At 43.7% G+C, this 23171-nt stretch overlaps 2 protein-coding genes across 5 annotated transcripts in view; one reads left to right on the top strand and one right to left on the bottom strand.

Annotated features, from left to right (window-relative positions):
• Positions 1–654: 654 nt before the first annotated feature.
• Positions 655–21333, bottom strand: pign (phosphatidylinositol glycan anchor biosynthesis, class N). The gene is made up of 29 exons (XM_084152037.1): positions 21273–21333; positions 20788–21049; positions 20500–20621; positions 18478–18576; positions 18171–18277; positions 17935–18059; positions 17564–17694; positions 17367–17486; positions 17119–17159; positions 16924–16983; positions 15246–15338; positions 15084–15139; positions 14877–14955; positions 14386–14562; positions 14114–14253; positions 13786–13885; positions 13585–13677; positions 13203–13294; positions 12997–13102; positions 12810–12918; positions 12601–12703; positions 12403–12505; positions 9405–9491; positions 9064–9119; positions 7365–7440; positions 5355–5428; positions 5181–5223; positions 4506–4558; positions 655–1022 (listed from the first exon to the last, which is right to left on the bottom strand). The coding sequence occupies exons 2-29, from the start codon at positions 21012–21014 to the stop codon at positions 899–901; spliced, it is 2796 nt and encodes a 931-aa protein (XP_084008163.1). The 5' UTR covers positions 21015–21049; positions 21273–21333; the 3' UTR covers positions 655–898.
• A 636-nt stretch (positions 21334–21969) lies between these two features.
• LOC311109193 (RAB11-binding protein RELCH homolog) overlaps positions 21970–23171 on the top strand; it is a 33551-nt gene continuing 32349 nt past the window's right edge. For all 4 annotated transcript variants that reach the window (XM_084152036.1, XM_084152035.1, XM_084152034.1 and 1 more), the window contains exon 1: positions 21970–22529. In XM_084152036.1, the coding sequence (XP_084008162.1) occupies positions 22079–22529 (451 nt within the window). In that variant the 5' untranslated portion in view covers positions 21970–22078. The remainder of the gene's footprint in view (positions 22530–23171) is intronic.

The raw sequence follows: 23171 nt of genomic DNA, 5'->3' as shown, positions 1-23171 counted from the left end.
GGAATGTGATAAAAGAAATAAAAGCTGAAATAAATAATTCTCTCTACTATTATTCTGACATTTCACATTCTTAAAATAAAGTGGTGATCCTAACTGACCTAAGACAGGGAATTCTTACTAGGATTAAATGTCAGGAATTGTGAAAAACTGAGGTAAAATGTATTTGGCCAAGGTGTATGTAAACTTCCGACTTCAACTGTATTTCTTCCCCCAAAGACCCTTGCCAGAATACCTATAATTATTCTCCTCTTTGACTGTGCATTTTCGGCAGTTCTTACTGCCAATTTCTGGGGGTCTGTACTCCCGAAGTTGTTGACTTTTTGTGGTTGCCAGTTAGCTAGCAGTTCTCAGCTTTTCGCAGCCAATGGCTACCAGCTTATTACTGGCGATAAAAATGGATGATTGCCATAATTTTTTCGAGTCATTACAGGATTTGTGAAATTTAACAAATCAAACATTAAACCTCGTAAACAATTAATGGCAATGCATGGTAACCTTGTAAACAATTTCATTTAGACCCAGCATTTATTTGAAACAGGTGTTAATTTGCTGAAATGTGTGCCGTTCCCCGGCTACTCAAAAGGGACAGGCAGCTATTTGAGACTGTGTTTAATTGAAGTTTTACGGGAATAACGCCATATATTACATGTGGTTACGTTTTTGCTACACTCACTTTAATAAGCCACAGTTTTAATGTAGACCTCTACAGTAATACAATTCCAGTGCACATCAAAAGTTAGTCCAACAGCATCTTGCTTTGCATAATTGTGCACTTCAGGTAAATCTAATCGAGAATGTTAATAAATAGGCATGATAAAAACTCAAACACGCATGCACACACACACACAGACAGGCACAGACAGACTAACACACACACAGAGAGAGAGAGAGATAGTGTTCAGGGGAAGTGCATCTTGCGTGTCTTCCACAGAGAGACTCTCCTGGAGGTGAGGATGTGGGTCATCAGACTGAGCAGCATCAGGAAAATGGTCATGGACATCACAATCACATAGTGGCTGATGCTGGACAGAGAGATATATATGGTAAGGATGTGTGTGTGTGGTTGCTGGTGGGCAGAGATATAGGAGGACGGGCTCGTTGTAATGGCTGAAATGGAATGAATGGAGAGGTATCAAACACATTTCCATTCGTTATAATGAGCCTGTACTCCTATATCTCCGCCCACTAGCCTCCTCTGACAGCATGGGCTAATTAAGCAATAAGGCCCAAGGAGGTGTGGTACAGTGCATTGTGAAATTATTCAGACCCCTTGACTTTTTTCACATTGTTTCGTTACAGCCTTATTCTAAAATGGATTAGATTACATTTTTTCCTCATCAATCAACACACAATACCCTATAATGACAAAGCAAAAACAGGTTTTTAGAAATACCTTATTTACATAAGTATTCAGACCCTTTGCTATAAGACTCGAAATTGAGCTCAGGTGCATCCTGTTTCCATTGATCATCCTTGAGATGTTTCTACAACTTGGAGTCCACTCTATCTCTCTCAGAATGACCTTCTTGATCCAAACCAGTCAGGTTTCAGGACTGGTCATTCAACTGAGACTGCTCTTCTCTGTGTCACGGAGGCTCTCCGCACTGCTAAAGCTAACTCTCTCTCCTCTGCTCTTGTCCTTCTAGACCTGTCTGCTGCCTTTGATACTGTGAACCATCAGATCCTCCTCTCCACCCTCTCCAAGCTGGGCATCTCCGGCGCGGCTCACTCTTGGATTGCGTCCTACCTGACCGGTCGCTCCTACCAAGTGGCGTGGCGAGAAGCTGTCTCCGCACCACGTGCTCTCACCACTGGTGTCCCCCAGGGCTCAGTTCTAGGCCCTCTCCTATTCTCGCTATACACCAAGTCACTTGGCTCTGTCATATCCTCACATGGCCTCTCCTATCATTGCTACGCTGACGATACACAACTAATCTTCTCCTTTCCCCCTTCTGATAACCAGGTGGCGAATCACATCTCTGCATGTCTGGCAGACATATCAGTATGGATGACGGATCACCACCTCAAGCTGAACCTTGGCAAGACGGAGCTGCTCTTCCTCCCGGGGAAGGACTGCCCGTTCCATGATCTCGCCATCACGGTTGACAACTCCGTTGTGTCCTCCTCCCAGAGTGCGAAGAGCCTTGGCGTGACCCTGGACAACACCCTGTCGTTCTCCGCTAACATCAAGGCGGTGACCCGATCCTGCAGGTTCATGCTCTACAACATTCGGAGAGTACGACCCTGCCTTACACAGGAAGCGGCACAGGTCCTAATCCAGGCACTTGTCATCTCCCGTCTGGATTACTGCAACTCGCTGTTGGCTGGGCTCCCTGCCTGTGCCAATAAACCCCTACAACTCATCCAGAATGCCGCAGCCCGTCTGGTGTTCAACCTTCCCAAGTTCTCTCACGTCACCCCGCTCCTCCGCACACTCCACTGGCTTCCAGTTGAAGCTCGCATCTGTTACAAGACCATGGTGCTTGCCTATGGAGCTGTGAGGGGAACGGCACCTCCGTACCTTCAGGCTCTGATCAGTCCCTACACCCAAACGAGGGCATTGCGTTCATCCACCTCTGGCCTGCTGGCTCCCCTACGTCTGCGGAAGCATAGTTCCCGCTCAGCCCAGTCAAAACTGTTCGCTGCTCTGGCACCCCAATGGTGGAACAAGCTCCCTCACGACGCCAGGACAGCGGAGTCACTCACCACCTTCCGGAGACATTTGAAACCCCACCTCTTTAAGGAATACCTGGGATAGGATAAAGTAATCCTTCTACCCCCCCCCATGTGAAAAAAAATATATATATATATATATATTTAAAAAAAATTGTAAAGTGGTTATCCCACTGGCTATAGGCCAATTTGTAAGTCGCTCTGGATAAGAGCGTCTGCTAAATGACGTAAATGGTAAATTCAATTGATTGGACATGATTTGGAAAGGCACCCACCTGTCTATATAAGGTCCCACAGTTGACAGTGCATGTCAGAGCAAAAACCTAGCCATGAGGTCAAGGAATTGTCCGTAGAGCTCCGAGACAGGATCGTGTCGAGGCACAGAACTGGGGAAGGGTACAGAAACATTTCTGCAGCATTGAAGGTCCCCAAGAACACAGTGGCCTCCATCATTCTAAAATGGAAGAAGTTAGGAACCACCAAGACTCTTCCTAGAGTTAGCCGCCCGGCCAAACTGAGCAATCGAGGGAGAAGGGCCTTGGTCAGGGATGTGACCAAGAACCCGATGGTCACTCTGACAAAGCTACAGAGTTCCTCTGTGGAGATGGCAGAACCCTCCAGAAGGACAAACTTCTCTGCAGCACTCCACCAATCAGGCCTTTATGGTAGAGTGGCCAGACGGAAGCCACTCCTTAGTAAAAGGCACATACAGCCCGCTTGGAGTTTTCCAAAAGGCACCTAAAGGACTCTCAGATCATGAGAAACAAGATTCTTTGGTCTGATGAAATCAAGATTGACCTGTTTGGCCTGAATGCCAAGCATCACGTCTGGAGGAAACCTGGAACCATCCCTACGGTGAAGTATGGTGGTGGCAGCATCATGCTGTAGGGATGTTTTTCAGCGGCAGGGACTGGGAGACTAGTCAGGATCGAGGGAAAGATGAACGGAGCAAAGTACAGAGAGATCCCTGATGAAAACCTGCTCAGAGCGCTCAGGACCTCAGACTGGGGCGCAGGTTCACCTTCCAACAGAACAACGACCCTAAGCACACAGCCAAGACAACACAGGAGTGGCTTCGGGACAAGTCTCTGAATGTCCTTGAGTGGCCCAGCCAGAGCCCGGACTTGAACCCAATCAAACATCTCTGGAGAGATCTGAAAATAGCTGTGCAGTGACATTCTCCATCCAACCTGACAGAGCTTGAGAGGATCTGCAGAGAAGAATGGGAGAAACTTCCCAAATACAGGTGTGCCAACTTGTAGCGTCATTCCCAAGAAGACTCGAGGCTGTAATCGCTGCCAAAGGTGCTTCAACAAAGTAGTGAGTAAAGGGTCTGAATACTTATGTAAATGTGATATTTCCGTTATTTTTTTTTTTTTTTTATACAAAATCTAAAAACCTGTTTTTGCTTTGTCATTATAGGGTATTGTGTGTAGATTGATGAAAGGAAAAAAACAATTTAATCAATTTTAGAATAAGGCTGTAACGTAACACAATTTGGAAAAAGTCAAGGGGTCTGTGTACTTTCCGAATGCACTGTATATGGCCAGTATACCACGGCTACGGGCTGTTCTTAAGCAAGACTCAACACAGAGTTCCTGGATACAGCCTTTAGCCGTGGTATATTGGCCATATACCACAAACCCCCGAGATGCCTTATTGCTATTATAAACTGGTTACCAATGTAATTAAAAGAGTCAAAATAAATGTCATACCCATGGTATACGGTCTGATATACCACGGCTTTCAGCCAATCAGCATTCAGGACTCAAACCACACAGTTTATAATGAGCCATAAGACATGCAAAACCTCTCTCTCTGCTGGGTCCTACCTGGTGCCAATGTCCAGCCAGCTCCCATAGTCCTGCACTAGGAAGAAGAAATGCTGGAGAAAAAGAGGAGAGAAGAGAGGGATGGAGAGAGAAAGAGAGGAGAGCGAGGTAGTGAGAGAAATAGTTGATTGGAGAATATGGTGAAATTTCCAGTTTATCAGAGGCAACCATATTGCTAATATCTGTCCCATTCCTTACCAAAGGCAACCATATTGCTAATATCTGTCCCATTCCTTACCAAAGGCAACCATATTGCTAATATCTGTCCCATTCCTTACCAAAGGCAACCATATTGCTAATATCTGTCCCATTCCTTACCAAAGGCAACCATATTGCTAATAGCTGTCTAGTTCCTTACCAGAGGAGACCATATTGCTAATAGCTGTCTAGTTCCTTACCAGAGGAGACCATATTGCTAATAGCTGTCTAGTTCCTTACCAGAGGAGACCATATTGCTAATAGCTGTCTAGTTCCTTACCAGAGGAGACCATATTGCTAATAGCTGTCTAGTTCCTTACCAGAGGAGACCATATTGCTAATAGCTGTCTAGTTCCTTACCAGAGACCATATTGCTAATAGCTGTCTAGTTCCTTACCAGAGGAGACCATATTGCTAATAGCTGTCTAGTTCCTTACCAGAGGAGACCATATTGCTAATAGCTGTCTCATCCCTTACCAGAGCCATCAGGTCAGAAATCACCAGGACGATGAGGAACAGACTGGAAACAAAAGAAGAGAAAATTGAATTATTAATTCAATAATGGCCTCATGAGCTAATTTCTCAAAATACTGTATGTCTTCTGTATGTGTACTTGATTTTCACATGATGGAACCAAGCTAAATAACCTACCTTCTGGAGGAAAGTTGTGTAGAGACCTGGATGGTTTCAAATGTACACATAACAATGATGAATGGGATTATCACCTGAAACAACAACAGTATCACCTTCACTCTGTTAGGCAATGTAGGGAGGTTACAACACAACAATTTTTTTTGTATTTGCAAAGTTGTGATCATTTTTGTTGAAGATATCTGTATTTTTGCTCTGTCAATATGTCACTCAGTGAGTTGAGTGAGAGACTACCAGACAATACTAGAATCCATTAAGACGCATATTGTGTGCGCAGACCAGTATGTAGACCTAAACTAATGTAACCTACAACTGTTGTTAGAATAGTTGTGGTTTACCATCATCTCTTTGACACCATTATGAGTAGAGCATTGTTTCCTTTTAACATACAGTTGAAGTCGGAAGTTAACATACACCTTAGCCAAATACATTTAAAGTTAGGATCACCACTTTATTTTTTATGTCAGAATAATAATAGAAATAATTATTTATTTCAGCTTTTATTTATTTCATCACATTCCCAGTGGGTCAGAAGTTTACAAACACTCAATTAGTATTTGGTAGCATTGCCTTTAAATTGTTTAACTTGGGTCAAACGTTTCGGGTAGCCTTCCACAAGCTTCCCACAATAAGTTGGGTGAATTTTGGCCCATTCCTCCTGACAGAGCTGGTGTAACTGAGTCAGGTTTGTAGGCCTCCTTGCTCGCACATGCTTTTTCAGTTCTGCCCACAAATGTTCTATAGGATTGAGGTCAGGGCTTTGTGATGGCCACTCCAATACCTTGACTTTGTTGTCCTTAAGCCATTTTGCCACAACTTTGGAAGTATGCTTGGGGTCATTGTCCATTTGGAAGACCAATTTGCGAACAAGCTTTAACTTCCTGACTGATGTCTTGAGATGTTGCTTCAATATATCCACATAATTTTCCTTCCTCATGATGCCATCTATTTTGTGAAGTGCACCAGTCCCTCCTACAGCAAAGCACCCCCACAGCATGATGCTGCCACCCCCGTGCTTCACGGTTGGGATGGTGTTCTTCGGCTTGCAAGCTACCACCTTTTTCCTCCAAACATAACGATGGTCATTATGGCCAAACAGTTATATTTCTGTTTCATCAGACTAGAGGACATTTCTCAAAAAAGTACGATCTTTGTCCCCATGTGCAGTTGCAAACCGTAGTCTGGCTTTTTTATGGCGATTTTGGAGCAGTGGCTTCTTCCTTGCTGAGCGGCCTTTCAGGTTATGTCGATATAGGACTCGTTTTACTGTGGATATAGATACTTTTGTAAAGGTTTCCTCCAGCATCTTCACAAGGTCCTTTGCTGTTGTTCTGGGATTGATTTGCACTTTTCACACCAAAGTACGTTCATCTCTAGGAGACAGAATGCGTCTCCTTCCTGAGCGGTATGACGGCTGCGTGGTCCCATGGTGTTTATACTTGCGTACTATTGTTTGTACAGATGAACGTGGTACCTTCAGGCGTTTGGAAATTGCTCCCAAGGATGAACCAGACTACAATTATTTTTCTGAGGTCTTGGCTGATTTATTTTGATTTTCCCATGATGTCAAGCAAAGAGGCACTTAGTTTGAAGGTAGGCCTTGAAATACATCCACAGGTACACCTCCAATTGACTCAAATTATGTAAATTAGCCTATCAGAAGCTTCTAAAGCCATGACATCATTTTCTGGAATTTTCCAAGCTGTTTAAAGGCACAGTCAACTTAGTGTATGTAAACTTCTGACCCACTGGAATTGTGATACAGTGAATTATAAGTGAAATAATCTGTCTGTAAACAATTGTTTGAAAAATTATTTGTGTCATGCACAAAGTAGATGTCCTAACCGTCTTGCCAAAGCTATAGTTTGTTAAAAAGAAATTTGTGGAGTGGTTGAAAAACAAGTTTAAATGACTCCAACCTAAGTGTATGTAAACTTCCGACTTCAACTGTATCTTCATTAGTATGACATTGTAGTGCGTGTGTGTGTGTTTGTGTGTAGGCTGCGGTACCTTCCACATCATCAGGCCTCCCATGATAAAGGGGTTGAAGACAGTGAGGAAGCAGTACACTGAGGCTGGATCAAAACTACAGAGAGAAGAGAAAGAGATAGAGAGAACATCAAAAAACATCAAAAGGAACATAGAATTTGACATACCAATTAGGATCTAGCTAAAAATACATGAATCAGTTATATAACCCATTGCCCTTTATGGTTGTGAGGTCTGGGGTCCACTCACCAACCAATAATTCACAAAATGGGACAAACACCGAATTGAGACTCTGCATGCAGAATTCTGCAAAAATATCCTCAGTGTACAACGTAAAACATCAAATAATGCATGCAGAGCAGAATTAGGCCGATACCCGCTAATTATCCAAATCTAGAAAAGAGCTGTTAAATTCTAGAACCACCTAAAAGGAAGTGATTCCCAAACCTTCCATAACAAAGCCATCACCTACAGAGAGATGAACCTGGAGAAGAGTCCCCTAAGCAAGCTGGTCCTGGCGCTCTGTTCACAAACACAAACAGACCCCACAGAGCCCCAGGACAGCAACTCAATTAGACCCAACCGAATCATGAGAAAATAAAAAGATAATTACTTGACACATTGGAAAGAATTAACAAAAAAATTGAGCAAACTAGAATGCTATTTGGCCCTAAACAGAGAGTACACAGTGGCAGAATACCTGACCACCGTGACTGACCCAAAATTAAGGAAAGCTTTGACTATGTACAGACTCAGTGAGCATAGCCTTGCTATTGAGAAAGGCCGCCGTAGGCAGACCTGGCTCTCAAGAGAAGACAGGCTATGTGCACACTGCCCACAAAATGATGTGGAAACTGAGCTACACTTCCTAACCTTCTGCCAAATGTATGACCATATTAGAGACAAATATTTCCCTTAGATTACAGACCCACAAATAATTCAAAAACAAATCCCATATCTATTGGGGGAAATATCACAGTGTGCAATCACAGCAGCAAGATGTGTGACCTGTTGCCACAAGAAAAGGGCAACCAGTGAAGAACAAACACCATTGTAACTATTTGCACATCATTACAACACTCTATATAGACATATGACATGTCTTTATTCTTTTGGAACTTTTGTGAGTAATATTTAATGTTAACTTTTTATTGTTTGTTTCACTTTTGTTTATCCATTTCATTTGCTTTGGCAATGTAAACATATGTTTCCCATGCCAATAAAGCCCCTTGAATTGAATTGAGAGAGAGAGAGTGTGTAGAGGAAGAGCAACAGAAAGAGAGAGAGCGAGAGGGAGAGAGTAGAGTGAGAGCGAGAGGGAGAAAGAGTAGAGAGAGAGAGAGGGAGAGGGAGAGAGAGAGTGTAGAGGGAGAGCGAGAGAGAGTAGAGGGAGAGAGGGAGAGCGAGAGGGAGAGAGTAGAGGGAGAGCGAGAGGGAGAGAGTAGAGGGAGAGTGAGTAGAGGGAGAGCGAGGAAGAGAGGAAGAGACAGAGAGAGAGGAAGAGACAGAGAGAGAGGAAGAGAGAGAGAGAGAGGGGAAAAGGAGAGTAGAGGGAGAGAAGGAAGGCAAGAAGAAAGAGGAAGAGTAGAGAGAGAAAAATAGAACCCAGAGAAAGACAAGAGGGGTTTCAGAGGTCAGAGAGAGAGAGAGGGAGGGAAAAGAGAGAAAGAAAGAATGTAAATGTGAAAACCAACCAGCCCCAGTCTCCACCATACAATACCTGTTAATGGATGCTATGTTCCCTGTACCAAAGAAGGCTGTAATTATGAAGAAAACCTGAAAGGCTAATGTCAAGGAACCAGACAGTGGTTTTACAGAATAGCCAGTGGTTTAGAGAGAGACGGTCAAAATTATATTTGTTTGCATAAGGTCAAGTTAAAGTTGATGTTAGGGTTTGTGCTTAAAAACCAATGTGACCAGATAGCACGGTTCTTCTTCTTTAGCCAGCTCAGACAGCAACTACATCAGATAGGGACAACTATCACCAGGGTTAAACTAGCGCCACCTATAGGTCATTAACAGTCATAGCAGTCATAGCAGTGTCACCAAGGAAAAGGATACAAAGAAGTAGGATCTTCTGATGTCATCCAGCTTTAGTTGTCTGATCTTGGTGATGTCAATGTTTTCAGAGAAGTCAAGGGTGGACAGCTGAAAAACAATGACACAAACCTATTTCATAATAAAGACACAATGACTTGATACAGTGTAACACTGCATCGTATAATGCTATACCCGACATTCTACACCAGGGGTGTCAAACTCATTTTAGCTCAGGGGCCACATGGAGGAAAATCTATTCCCAAGTGGGCCGGACCGGAAAAGTCATGGTATATATAACTTAAAAACAACAACTTCAGATTGTTTTCTTTGTTTTAATACGATCAACATACAACATAAAGCTGGAGCCTGAGGACAGTGTGTCCAAAATAGTACAAGCACAACATCACTATTAATCATAAAACACGTCAAGTTTATTTGAAAATTCTAAAGAAAAAGAACACACAAACACACAATGCCTCAGTGATTAACAGAACTGTTTCACAGATCACAGAACTATATCAGGGTGTCATTTCTCAGGCAGAAATGTAGATAAAAAGAATGAAATCCTGTTCCCCAAACAAGTGCAAGAACCACAGAGTCAAGAATAGGTTAAATATACAAATAAAATAAATTAAAAACAATAGCACATCAACATAAAAACATATAAACATAAAGCTGGAGCCTGAGGACAGTGTCCAAAAGCACAACATCACTATTAATCATAAAACACCTCAAGTTATTTGAAAGTTCTGAGGACAAAGAACACAATGCCTCAGTGATTCACAGAAGTATATCACAGATCACAGAACTATATCAGGGTGTCATTTCTCAGGCAGAAATGTAGATAAAAATAATGAAATCCTGTTCCCCAAACAAGTGCAAGAACCACAGAGTCAAGAATAGGTTAAATATACAAATAAAATAAAATCAATTAAAAACAATAGCACATCAACATAAAAACATATAAACATAAATCTGAAAGCGTTGCTCAAACTCCCGTAACAGTCCCGTTATTTTATCTTTGAACCGCTTCATGTCTGCCACATGTTGGGTCGCGCACACATTTTTCAGACAGGGGAAGTGAGCTGCATCACCACCGGCAAGTTGCGTCTCCCACAATGACAGCTTCAACTTGAAAGAACGTATGCTGTCATAATACTGCGTGACAACTTTGTTGCGCCCTTGCAGCTGTTTGTTCAAGTTATTCAGGTGCTCTGTAACATCCACCATAAATGCAAGGTCCTGCATCCATTCTGCGGAATGAAATTCTAACACTGGTTTGCCCTTTTCTTCCATGAACTGTTCAATTTCTTCTCGTAAATCAAAGAAACGCCTCAGCACAGCACCTCGGCTTAACCATCTTACCTCAGTGTGGTATGGCAGGCCATAGATGTGGTCTTTCTCTCTGAGAAGGCTGTCAAACTGACGGTGATTCAGGCTTCTGGATCGGATGAAATTAACAGTTTGGATGACCACCTTCATGACGTTATCCATCTTTAATGACTTGCAACACAAAGCCTCCTGGTGCAAAATACAGTGAAAAGTCAAAAAATCACGTCCTCCATTTGCAGATTGCACTTTCTCTCTGAACTTTGTCACAACGCCTGCTTTTTTCCCGATCATTGAGGGCGCACCATCTGTAGCCAGGCTGACAGCGCGGGACCAGTCCACTCCGACCCTGTCCAGCGCGCCGACGAGTGCGGTAAAAATATCAGCTGCTGTCGTTGTATCTGTCATCGGCACCAACTCCACGAACTCCTCGGTGATGGTCAATGTGTCATCAACTCCGCGGATGAAAATGGCCAGTTGTGCAACATCTGTAATGTCCGTGCTTTCATCAATTGCAACCGAAAACGCAATAAATGACTTTACTTTTTGCTTCAACTGGCTGTCCAAATCCACTGAAAGATCAGAAATCTTGTCTGCAACTGTGTTTCTTGTCAGGCTGATATTTGCAAAAGCCTGCCGCTTTTCAGGGCACACAATCTCCGCTGCCTTCATCATGCATGTTTTTACAAATTCACCCTCACTAAATGGTTTTGAAGCCACTGCGATTTCATTAGCAATGAGGTAGCTAGCTTTCACTGCAGCGTCACTGATGTCTCGGCTGTGAGTAAACACAGACTGCTGTTTCTTCAGACCCGCCAACAGTTCATTCACCTTCTCTCATCTCCGCTGTCCTTGAAAGTTGTCATATTTGTCGGCATGAAGACTCACATAGTGGCGACGAAGGTTATATTCTTTCAGCACTGCAACATGCTCTGAACACACCAAACATACAGCTTTCCCATTCAATTCCGTGAATAAATAGGATGACCATTTTTCTTGGAACACTCTGCACTCTGCGTGCACTTTTCCCTTTTTTGACAGAGACATATTGGGGCAATGAGGGTGCCAAAGCACATAATGTTAAAAGTAGAAGCCGTAATAAATATCGCGGGCAAAACAAAGTAGCTCATTGGCTGCACGTGCTTGACCTACTTGCTCTGCCCCGGTATAAACAGTTTGCTTGCTTAACACAATTGCTGTTGCGCCATCCAGTGGACGCAATTGGAACAGCAGTTTATTTTATAGAAAAATTGCAGCGCATTTTTATACTTTACAATTATTATTATTTTTTATTTTTTATTTTTTTTTCAAAATCATCTCGCGGGCCGGATTAAACCCGTTTGCGGGCCTGATCCGGCCCGCGGGCCGGACGTTTGACACCCCTGTTCTACACCAATAGGGTTTTCTTCTACGCTCAGAGGATTAACCATGGCATTGTGCCAAGTGGAGGGACTAGTTGTGGTTACCTTGTTTACCAGGAAGTAGCTGTATTAGACAAGGGTGATTAACATGAGACTGGTCCTTGACACAGTGTCAGTGCATAGAGGGTGTTGTGTATATATTTACATGGCTTCAGTCATTTAGCAGTCACTCTTATCCAGATCAACATGCAATAGGAACATTCAACTAAAGTACATTGCAAGTAGAACCATTCTTCAATAGAAAACAGTAACAGCGTAAAGGTATATACCTCCTGTCTCCCAGAGATACCCTGAGAGAGCATGGCTTCCTGTTCCATGTTGATCCACACAAACATCAGCCAGGACAGGACTGGGGGGAACAGAGCCTCAGACCTGACACACACACAAACAATTAGTACAGGTACGATACCGGCTAATCACTGCAGTGTTAGCTTACACTTGTTGAACATTGCCTGACTATCTCTTACCCGGTACTCAGTAGTAGGTAGGTGGATGTGAGGGAGAGGAAGATACTGAGCAGACGATGGAACAGACGAGTAGAACTCAACAAAGGAACAAACAGAGAAGAACCTGGGAGAGAGAGATGTCAGTTATCTTTATAAGCCTGATTTTGATGATCATACAGATATTTCAAGGACTTTTATCATAAAGAAAGAAAAAGAGAGTTGGTGCCCACCCAGTGTAGTCCAGCTGATGATCTGGTTGAGGAGAGGCAGACCCTGTTTCAGCTGCAGACTGGAGTGGGTGCTGGTGGGCACATAGGCACACACTGCTACATGGAGCATCTATAGACATAGGAACAATACTGATTAACACACACGCACGTGCGCCCATGCACACACACATTCACACACTCTCGTTACCTGGGAGATGAAGAGGTAGCGGTCAGTCATGTGTAGTGTAGTCCGTTTCCGTGCTGACCAGAGGTAACAGGCGGAAATGAACAATGAGAGTACACCTGCACAGGTACTACAGAGAGAGGAAAGAAAGATACATATATCATGCTCATTTTAAAAAAAGAGTGGCAAGAAGCATTGCTGTAATGTTGTAGAAAGGTTAGAATACTTACACCATGTGAATGTTGGGTTCTCTCCCCACAACTGGCATCATGGGAAATGTGGCCAGAAACAAACAACCCAGGACCCAGCTTACTGACCTAAACTACAGAGAGAGAGAGAGAGAGAGAGAGAGAGAGTGAGAAAGAGAGGACAGAGAGAGAGAGGACAGAGAGAGTTATTTAGAGTGAAAGAGAGGGAGAGATATTTAGAGTGAAAGAGAGGGAGAGATATTTAGAGTGAAAGAGAGGGAGAGATATTTAGAGTGAGATATTTTACAGGTGCTTTGTACTCCTGCCATATTTCTTGCTATCCAGTCCTTTCAGATTTGTGCACATCAAAAGGGAAGGAGCTAGACCAGACTACCTAAGAACTACAAGCCACTCCTTGTCTTACCTTGGCCTTGCTGTAGAGGCCAGAGAGCAGGGGCCAGAGAGAGAGAACCCCCAGGCCTACAGTCAGCATGGCCCGATGGAAGAAACTCACCACCTGGGGGAGACAGACACAGAAGCAGCTTTTTACAAGAGCTCCAGTAGAAATGCAGATTACATTGAATTGAGCCATTAGTGAGATAGTGACTGTATGATGGCTGCTTACCAGAAGTTCAATCCCAAATGTGACCAGGACAAAGTAGCCAAAGCATTTACCCAGTGGTAGCGAACTGTACGAACGAACCAGGTCTGTTAGAGTTCCAAACCTGAAACACACACACACACACATTTGTATGGTTGATAACATCAAAATAAACACAGAACAAGTAAAATACCTCCCTTTCATCCATTCAACTCATACAGCATGAATGAACATCAGATCACTTCAAAGCTGAATAATCATCAAATGATCAAACGCTCATTAAAATTCTATTAAAATCCACATCGACCAAACGTGTGCGTGTGTATATGTATGTATGTGTGTGTGTACTCACTCTTTGAGGACAGAGTACCAGACAGGGACAGGCAGTAGACAGTAGATGTAGTAGGTAACTGGACTTCTCTGGATCGTCAGGAACATTCCAATCAGCAGCGTTGCTCCCACACCCATCCACCACAGGGTTTTACCAGACACCTACAACACACACAAAGGGTTTGAATTGTGAACGCATCTCTTCAGTATCGTCAGAATGATATAGGAGGTGTGTGTGCCTGCCTGCATGTGTGCGTCCATGTACAGTGTGTGAGTGTGCATGTGTTTCGTCACCTGGTCAGTGGGTGGTCTCCTGAGACTGGCGTGTGTCTTCAGTATAACTAGAACCACGTAGGAGGTCCAGCCTGTGAACCCCAGCACAACACTACAGCCCAGGAAGAACCGGTCATAGGTGTGGTAGTAGGACAGACCCTCCAACGCATGGCCCATCAGAGACCTACACAGAGAGATCTGAGAGAGAAGGAGAGGTGAGGGGAGAGAGAGAGAGAGAGAGAGAGAGAGAGAGAGAGAGAGAGAGAGAGAGAGGTGAGGGGGTAGAGAGAGAGAGAGAGGTGAGGGGGTAGAGAGGTGGGGAGAAAGAGGGGGAGAAAGAGTGAGAGAGAGAGAGAGGGTAAATGAGAGAACATTCAGTATATTAGCAGCAAGTGTCTGTCATCAGTCATCATGACAATCGTAACCCAAGAAAAAACATAGGCTTTAGCTCAGTGGGCTAACACGGTATTCAGTTGTACAGATAACCGGGGTTTGATATCCAGTGTACTTACAGCTTCTTCATATTCCTCTAGCTGGATCAGAACCCTGGCCTTGTTGATAAACTCTGCCTGGCGTGACTCTGTCAGCAACCTGAGGGACAGACAGACCGGAGGACACACTGGAGTTACACACAACTGGTCATGTCACTCTCTTTATACGAGTTGTACTATAGAATTACCATTACATTCAGTAGTTATATCTCTATGGTTGGTACTTACTGGTATGGTGTGAAGAGAAAGGATAAAGTTGTTTCCTTTTTCTGAGCCATCTTCACCTGGAAACAGAGCAGAATAGAGATGGTATTTTAACAAATACATTTGGTTATGTAATGTATAATATAATCATCATAACAACAACATTATTGTTATCCTCCATGTTACCTTAAACTGTTCCAGTATCTGGATGGCATTAGAGTACATACTCTCAGCTTTAAACTGGTCACTGTTGTTCAGGTACTGCAGTGGTAACACACCCTACACAAAAAGACAGTTATAAAACATATTACACACACTTTATCAACATAATAAAGACACCATATACCCAATTCCATATTTCACACACTCCCTATTGAGAAGGTACTGTATATATGACATGAGATGATACCTTAATCGTCTGCACATACACTACCGTTCAAAGGTTTGGGTTCACTTAGAAATGTCCTAGTTTTCGAAAGAAAAGCAATTATTTTGTCCATTAAAATAACATCAAATTGATCAGAAATACAGTGTAGACATTGTTAATGTTGTAAATGGCTATTTTAGCTGGAAACTGCTGATTTTTAATGGAATATCTACATAGGCGTACAGAGGCCCATTATCAGCAACCATCAGTCCTGTGTTCCAATGGCACGTTGTGTTTGCTAATCCAAGTTTATCGTTTTAAAAAGGCTAATTGATCATTAGAATACCCTTTTGCAATTATGTTAGCACAGCTGAAAACTGTTGTGCTGATTAAAGAAGCAATAAAACTGGCCTTCTTGAGACTAGTTGAGTATCTGGAGCATCAGCAATTGTGGGTTCGATTACAGGCTCATAATGGCCAGAAACAAATAACTTTCTTCTGAAACTCGTCAGTCTATTCTTGTTCTGAGAAATTAAGGCTATTCCATGCGAGAAATTGCCAAGAAACTGAAGATCTCGTACAACACTGTGTACTACTCCCTTCACAGAACAGTGCAAACTGTCTCTAACCAGAATAGAAAGAGGAGTGGGAGGCCCCGGTGCCCAACTGAGCAAGAGGACAAATACATTAGTGTGTCTAGTTTGAGAAACAGATGCCTCACAGGTCCTCAACTGGCAGCTTCATTAAATAGTACCCGCAAAACACCAGTCTCAACGTCAACAGTGAAGAGGCGACTCCGGGATGCCGACCTTCTAGGCAGAGTTGCAAAGAAAAAGCCATATCTCAGACTGGCCAATAAAAAGACAAGATTAAGATGGGCAGTCTGAGATATGCTTTTTCTTTGCAACTCTGCCTAGAAGGTCAGCATCCCGGAGTCTATTTAATGAAGCTGCCAGTTGAGGACCTGTGAGGAGTCTGTTTCTCAAACTAGACACTCTAATGTATTTGTCCTCTTGCTCAGTTGGGCACCGGGGCCTCCCACTCCTCTTTCTATTCTGGTTAGAGACAGTTTGCGCTGTTCTGTGAAGGGAGTAGTACACAGTGTTGTACGAGATCTTCAGGTTCTTGGCAATTTCTCGCATGGAATAGCCTTCATTTCCCATAATGGGCCTCTGTACGCCTATGTAGATATTCCATTAAAAATCAACCGTTTCCAGCTACAATAGCCATTTACAACATTAACAATGTCTACACTGTATTTCTGATCAATTTGATGTTATTTTAATGGACAAAAAAATTGCTTTTCTTTCGAAAACAAGGAAATGTCTAAGTGACCCCAAACTTTTTAACGGTAGTGTATATTTTATTTTGCATCTCAGAGCAGCTCTGTAACCACAGTGCAGATAGTAGTTCTGTACAACAGCATTTCCGCTGAGATGTCTCTGTTGATTATGGTATTATAAAGTTACTGACATACTGTCATGTGGCGTTACTCACCACAGAGTTGAGAGGGATAGGTACTCCAATAAGAGATGACATCAGTGGTGCTACGTCTGCCTGTAACACACATCTAGCATCAGACTCGGAACAGATTACTGTTGTTTTTGGACTATTTTCAACACACAGAGGAAATATGTGGTTGTGACATCATCAGTCAGCGCCAGATGCTGTGAGGCTACATGGGTGTCTCACCTGATTGACATCAACCCTGCGGAGGCCCTCCAGCTGCCATTCTGAAAGAGAAACACCAACAAACACATTGTTTTATGTCAGCATTATGACCGTTTTATACAGGTAAAACAACTGATGGTTGGAGTAAAGTGTTACAGAATTATACAATCTCTGACCTCCCTTTTCCCCTCTAGAAGAGTTGAAAGAGGAGAGGAGAGTAGGAGGACAGACACACACATACACACACCAATAGTACTGAGTTATTGTACCTTGTAGGTATCCATCTGAGTAGTTCTGGGGGTCAGTAACTCTCTGAGCAGTGTGAACCCCAGCCCCCCACACCAACAACGGGGTCAGGGTCTCAGAGGGGTGGCCTGCACCGTGGGAGCCTGGAGAAAAACAGCAATAAATGATCTACTACTTCACTACCATGGTGACCACCTTTCTGAGCTAGCTGAAGTCGTACCCCAGTTGGTCATGCCGTGGTCAGAGGTGAACACATAGGCTGTTCTTCCATCGTTGTCAAAAAAGTCCTCGACCATGGAGACCAGCTCTTTCACCCCTGAGTCAACCAGACGTATGTTCTCTAGATACTCCCTGAGCACAACGCACACAAAGGGGATTTTTAAGAAACAAAATCAAACGGGTTCATTAGTGGTCTAATTGAGTCGGTGTTTCCTGCCATCCATTGTGTAGACCCCACTACTGCAGTCCTTCATTTAAAGGTACTAGAGAATAATGTATCACTTGTTTGTACATGGTTTCTGTACATTCTGTATATTCCTGTACATCTAGAACATGTGATATTTCTGGTCTGTAGAGGGTGTCTTATCTCACTGTGACATGGGTCTGTGGGCATGTCCATTGGTGTCAATGCCCAGTAGGTGGAGGAAGAAGACATTCTGATCCTTCTGTAGACTGGACATCAGACTGGAGTTCTCTCTGGCAGACTGGAGGAACCACTGGGAGAGAAGAGGTGGGGGAGAGAGCCAAATAGATACAGTGTATGTACACCCATGCTGAGACAAACACACATATCCTAACACACACCCTATTCTCATCATCAAAACTACCTTGACTTCATCAAAGACCCAGGTGTCCAGTCTGGAGGCGTCGGTGGAGGCAAAGTCCTCTCTCTCTGCTGGGTAGGTGTGGGTGTACACATGGTCCCCACTGGCACCTGCAGGAGAGGGGGGCAGAGGTGTAGATGGAGATGATGGCAAGAATGATGAAAAGAAAGCGATGGGGGGGGGGGGTCGAGAGAGAGAGAGAAAAGATAGGATGATTTTATTTCCGATCTAATAAGCCACACGTGCATGGTGGTGTATGTGTGTATCTCCTGTATTTTAATGGTTGTGTATTGTACATGTGTTTGTTTACCTTTGGCGAACATGGGCAGGATGTCAGGGCTGCCCCAACACCAGGTGTGTCTGCTCTCATTGAACACTGAGTCAAACTCCACTGGGTTCTCCTTCCAGCCTACACACACACACACACACACACACACACACACACACACAAAGAGAAACGATTATGACACTAGGGAAATTCCACAGTATACCTTGTGAGACTCAGATTTTTCACTTTAGAAATGTACAGTACCAGTCAATGGTTTGGACACACCTACTCATTCAAGGGTTTTTCTTTATTTTTACAATTTTTTACATTGTAGAATAATAGTGAAGACATCAAAACTATGAAATTACACATAGGAATCATGTAGTAACCAAAACAAGTGTTAAACAAATCAAAATATATTTTATATTTGAGATTCTTCAAATAGCCACCCTTTGCCTTGATGACAGCTTTGCACACTTTTCTCAACCAGCTTCATGAGGTAGTCACCTGGAATGCATTTCATCTAACAGGTGTGCCTTCTTAAAAGTTAATTTGTGGAATTTCTTTCCTTAATGCGTTTGAGCCAATCAGTTGTGTTGTGACAAGGTATACAGAAGATAGCCCTATTTGGTAAAAGACCAAGTCCATATTATGGCAAGAACAGCTCAAATAAGCAAAGAGAAATGACAGTCCATCATTACTTTAAGACATGAAGGTCAGTCAATACTGAACATTTCAAGAACTTTGAAAGTTTCTTCAAGTGCAGTCATAAAAACCATCAAGCGCTATGATGAAACTGGCTCTCATGAGGACCGCCACAGGAATGGAAGAACCAGAATTCCCTCTGCTGCAGAGGATAAGCTCATTAGAGTTACCAGCCTCAGAAATTGCAGCCCAAATAAATGCTTCACAGAGTTCAAGTAACATACACATCTCAACATCAACTATGCAGAGGAGACTGTGTGAATCAGGCCTTCTTGGTCGAATTGCTGCAAAGAAACCACTACTAAAGAACACCAATAAGAAGAAGAGACCTGCTTGGGCCAAGAAACACGAGCAATGGACGTTTGACCAGTGGAAATTTGTCCTTTGGTCTGGAGTCCAAATTTGAGATTTTTGGTTCAAACCGCCGTGTCTTTGTGAGACGCGGTGTGGGTGAACGGATGATCTCCGCATGTGTAGTTCCCACCGTAAAGCATGGAGAAGGAGGTGTTATGGTGTGGGGGTGCTTTGCTGGTGACACTGTCTGTGATTTATTTAGAATTCAAGGCACACTTAACCAGCATGGCTACCAAAGCCTTCTGCAGCGATACGCTTTCCTATCTGGTTTGGGCTTAGTGGGACTATCATTTGTTTTTCAACAGGACAATGACCCAACACACCTCCAGGCTGTGTAAGGGCTATTTTACCAAGAAGGAGAGTGATGGAGTGCTGCATCAGATGACCTGGCCTCCACAATCCCCCGACCTCACCCAATTGAGATGGTTTGGGATGAGTCAGATGGCAGGAAAAGCAGCCAACAAGTGCTCAGCATATGTGGGAACTCCTTCCAGACTGTTGGAAAAGCATTCCAGGTGAAGCTAGTTGAGAGAATGCCAAGAGTGTGCAAAGCTGTCATCAAGGCAAGGGGTGGATATTTGAAGAATCTCAAATATAAAATATATTTTGATTTGTTTAACACTTTTTTGGTTACTACATGATTCTATATGTGTTATTTCATAGTTTTGATGTCTTCACTATTATTCTACAGTGTAAAAACATTTAAAAATAAAGAAAATCCCTTGAATGAGTAGGTGTGTCCAAACTTTTGACTGGTAGTGTATGTCAAACAAAAACCAATGATTGTAAAGTTAAACAAATCATACAACTCTATGCACAAGGACTACTTTTAACAATTACTTCTTTTTTTTATTCACTAAAAATATTTATATAACATTTACTTTAAGAACAGTGCAGATACATACATTTTTAAGTGGAACATTTGGGTCTCAGTGTCACTCTGTTACTGTGGAATTGCCCACTGCCATTAGTAACACGAACAAACACACACACACACACACTGACCTTTAGCTACAGCGCTGACATCTTCGTAGAAGCCAGCGATCAAAGCAACGTGTCCAGGTCGAGACTCAGTGGGAACACGAGTGTGTGACACACCCCAACTCCCTGTTTCCTCCATCACACTCCTTCAGAACACACACACACACATACACACTGTGAGAAATGCATCTACGCGCCTGAGCATACACATACACCACTCCGATTCCACACACTCCCCCACCCCCATCTCACAAACCATCTGAGTCCACACACACTTCCATACAGCCAGTTAATCTGAAAGAGCTCAGTTACCTTAAGTAAGGTGCCCTGGTGGACCCATTGGCATCAGGCTTATAGAGGCTGTCTGCCCTGAGTCCATCTGCAACCACCAGCAGCAGGCGGGAGGCAGGGGGAGGCAGGGGGGACACCTGGGGGGCCATGCCGTGGACCAGGGGCGACGTGAAGTAGATGTCAAAGATGGAGATGAAGAAAATGACATGGACCAGAAGTCCAACCAGGAAGAACATTATCATCCTCATGATGAAGACTGGAGGCTGGGGAGACCCCAGAGGTTCTGGAGACAGGGATGAATGAATGGAGAGGAACAGAGAGAGCAGAAAATAGTTATTATCGACAAAAGAGCAAAGCAGGGAAATATAGGCATCAGATAATCTGTAAGGTGCTACCGTCCATTCATACATTGTCAGAAACTCTAGCTATCTCATCCACTCACTAGAACACAAATGTGTTCCACATGTCAACAACATCAGACGTGCTAAACAGAATAAAGATCTTACCTTTCCACACTTTCTTGTTTCAAGCCGGTGGCAGACTAGTCACTTGGAATCTTGAATAAATGAGAGTTTCAAGTCATTCAAACACACACAAGACACACACCTGCCACTGCTTGCTGTCTAGCGACCCAACTTCACCCATCAACAGAGCCTAGTTTCAGGTTAACTAAATTAAGAAACACACTTATACAACCTTTAGGACAGTGTGTCACGCTTATCTACCGGCGCGACAGGCTTTAAAAACCTGCTGTCTGTCTTTCTAAGCAGCTTAGAAAATAAATCAGTCCACACTTTAACGCTACAGCGCCACTTCCTTGTTGTAAATATGACGTTTCAACTGAGCTACAGCAATGGTCCGTGGGTATTGTAGTTCTAGTACTGGCATTTTATTTCGCAGTTGGCTACAGAAATGAAATAGGTCATTGTCGCTATTTGGGATTCACATTGTTATAACTATATAGCAATGGTCCGTCCATCCATGCATTATTTTAGTGATGGTGAGAAAATGATCACTCTCCACCAGCAAGGTTAGCTAGCTGTCAAACCGATGCTGTCAGCTGTCAAAGCTCCTGCCCTGCCCAGTTTCTCCCTAAACACTCCCGTATCCAATCCAATCCCGCTATTACATGGAGAAGGCGGGTGTTGGAATGACATTCAACCAAACGCTACCCTGCATTCACCCCTTTTCATGTTGATCGGGGAAGGAAGGGTTCAGCCAGCTAGCCTCCTAGCTAGCCATCCGTCCAGGAAGACGGGTCCAATTCTAAGCTAGCTAGCTAGCTAGTTTGCTACTAAAATCTAGTGGGAAAATGGCGGCGGGTAACGTCAACCCGTTTAATCTGAGCGATTCTGACGATGAGGCAGAGCAGAGAGCAGAGGACGGGGTTGACATCGAAAAGAGCCCTAGCGATGGAGCGCCAGGCCCCCTGTCCAACAACCCATTCTCCCCGCAAGCGGACGCCGAGGCCCCGGGCCTTTTAGTGTCCAGCACCCGGACCAGCCCCAGTGTGGAAGGCATCTCGGTATCGGCCTCAGCTGCCGCTATGGCAGAGACCCGGGTATCCGTAGATGTGATCGCCGCTCAGCTAATACGGGATCATTACATCCTCACGGCCCTTGAGTTTCATACCGAACTGTTGGAGTCAGGGAGGGAGCTTCCGCGGTTGCGTGATTATTTCTCCAACCCGGGCAACTTCGAGAGGCAAACCGGCACTCCGCCCGCTTGTAAAGACCAAGGACTGGGGCCAGGGGGACCGCTAAGTAAGTAGCTAGCTAGCTAGCTATTAGTTAACCTTACTAGCTAACAACCCAATGCGTTATGATGTAGCTATCTGTGTGTGCTAGTTCGCTTCCTGACAGTATTATTATTCAATGGGGAAACAATGCTGGTAGAGTAACGTTATAGCCAGTAGTCTACTGCTCGCACTGTGCTTATCAGCCAACATTGGGCTGGTTATACAGAATAAACGAAATTCGATACGATACCTGTCTTTCTCTCCAACTGGCTAACAATGGAAACAACGGAAACTTCAACGTGATCATGATTATTCACTAATCATAGACAATTAGCGCACCTACCTTCGTTAACCTGCTGTGGGGTGAGTTTCTCCCCAGCCTATGTGCCAGCTGGCTTTGAACAGGTGCAACCAGAATAGTATTGACCATGTATAGCTGGCGACCTGAAAAGGCCTATCAGACATTCATGTGCAAATGATGCCTGGCACCTTCTTTATAGTGTAGTAATTAATATATTTGCATCATGCCATCATGTAGGCTGCTGCTAAAGGTGGCTATACATGGCGCTGTGCTACTCCAACACTAACTAGGCCTGTCTCTCTAACTGCCTTTAGCTGTCTGTAGGCCTAGATGGTGGACTTAGGCATATTGATCATTGTTAGAGCC

Source organism: Coregonus lavaretus (assembly GCF_964263955.1).
Source record: "Coregonus lavaretus genome assembly, chromosome: 34".
In the NCBI taxonomy this organism is placed as follows: Eukaryota; Metazoa; Chordata; class Actinopteri; order Salmoniformes; family Salmonidae; genus Coregonus; species Coregonus lavaretus.
The sequence above is the reverse complement of the archived record's forward strand: the minus strand, read 5'-3'. Positions and strand labels throughout refer to the sequence as shown.

Excerpts from the sequence above, each read along its gene's own strand:
- pign (XM_084152037.1), bottom strand. The coding sequence starts at position 21,014 with ATGAGGATGATAATGTTCTTCCTGGTTGGACTTCTGGTCCATGTCATT. Across the intron at positions 15,339-16,923 it reads CTATCCCTCTCAACTCTGTG|GGTGTGTTACCACTGCAGTA; the intron begins GTGAGTAACGCC and ends CTTTTTGTGTAG. Across the intron at positions 9,120-9,404 it reads TCAGAAGATCCTACTTCTTT|GTTTTCTTCATAATTACAGC; the intron begins GTATCCTTTTCC and ends TTAGCCTTTCAG.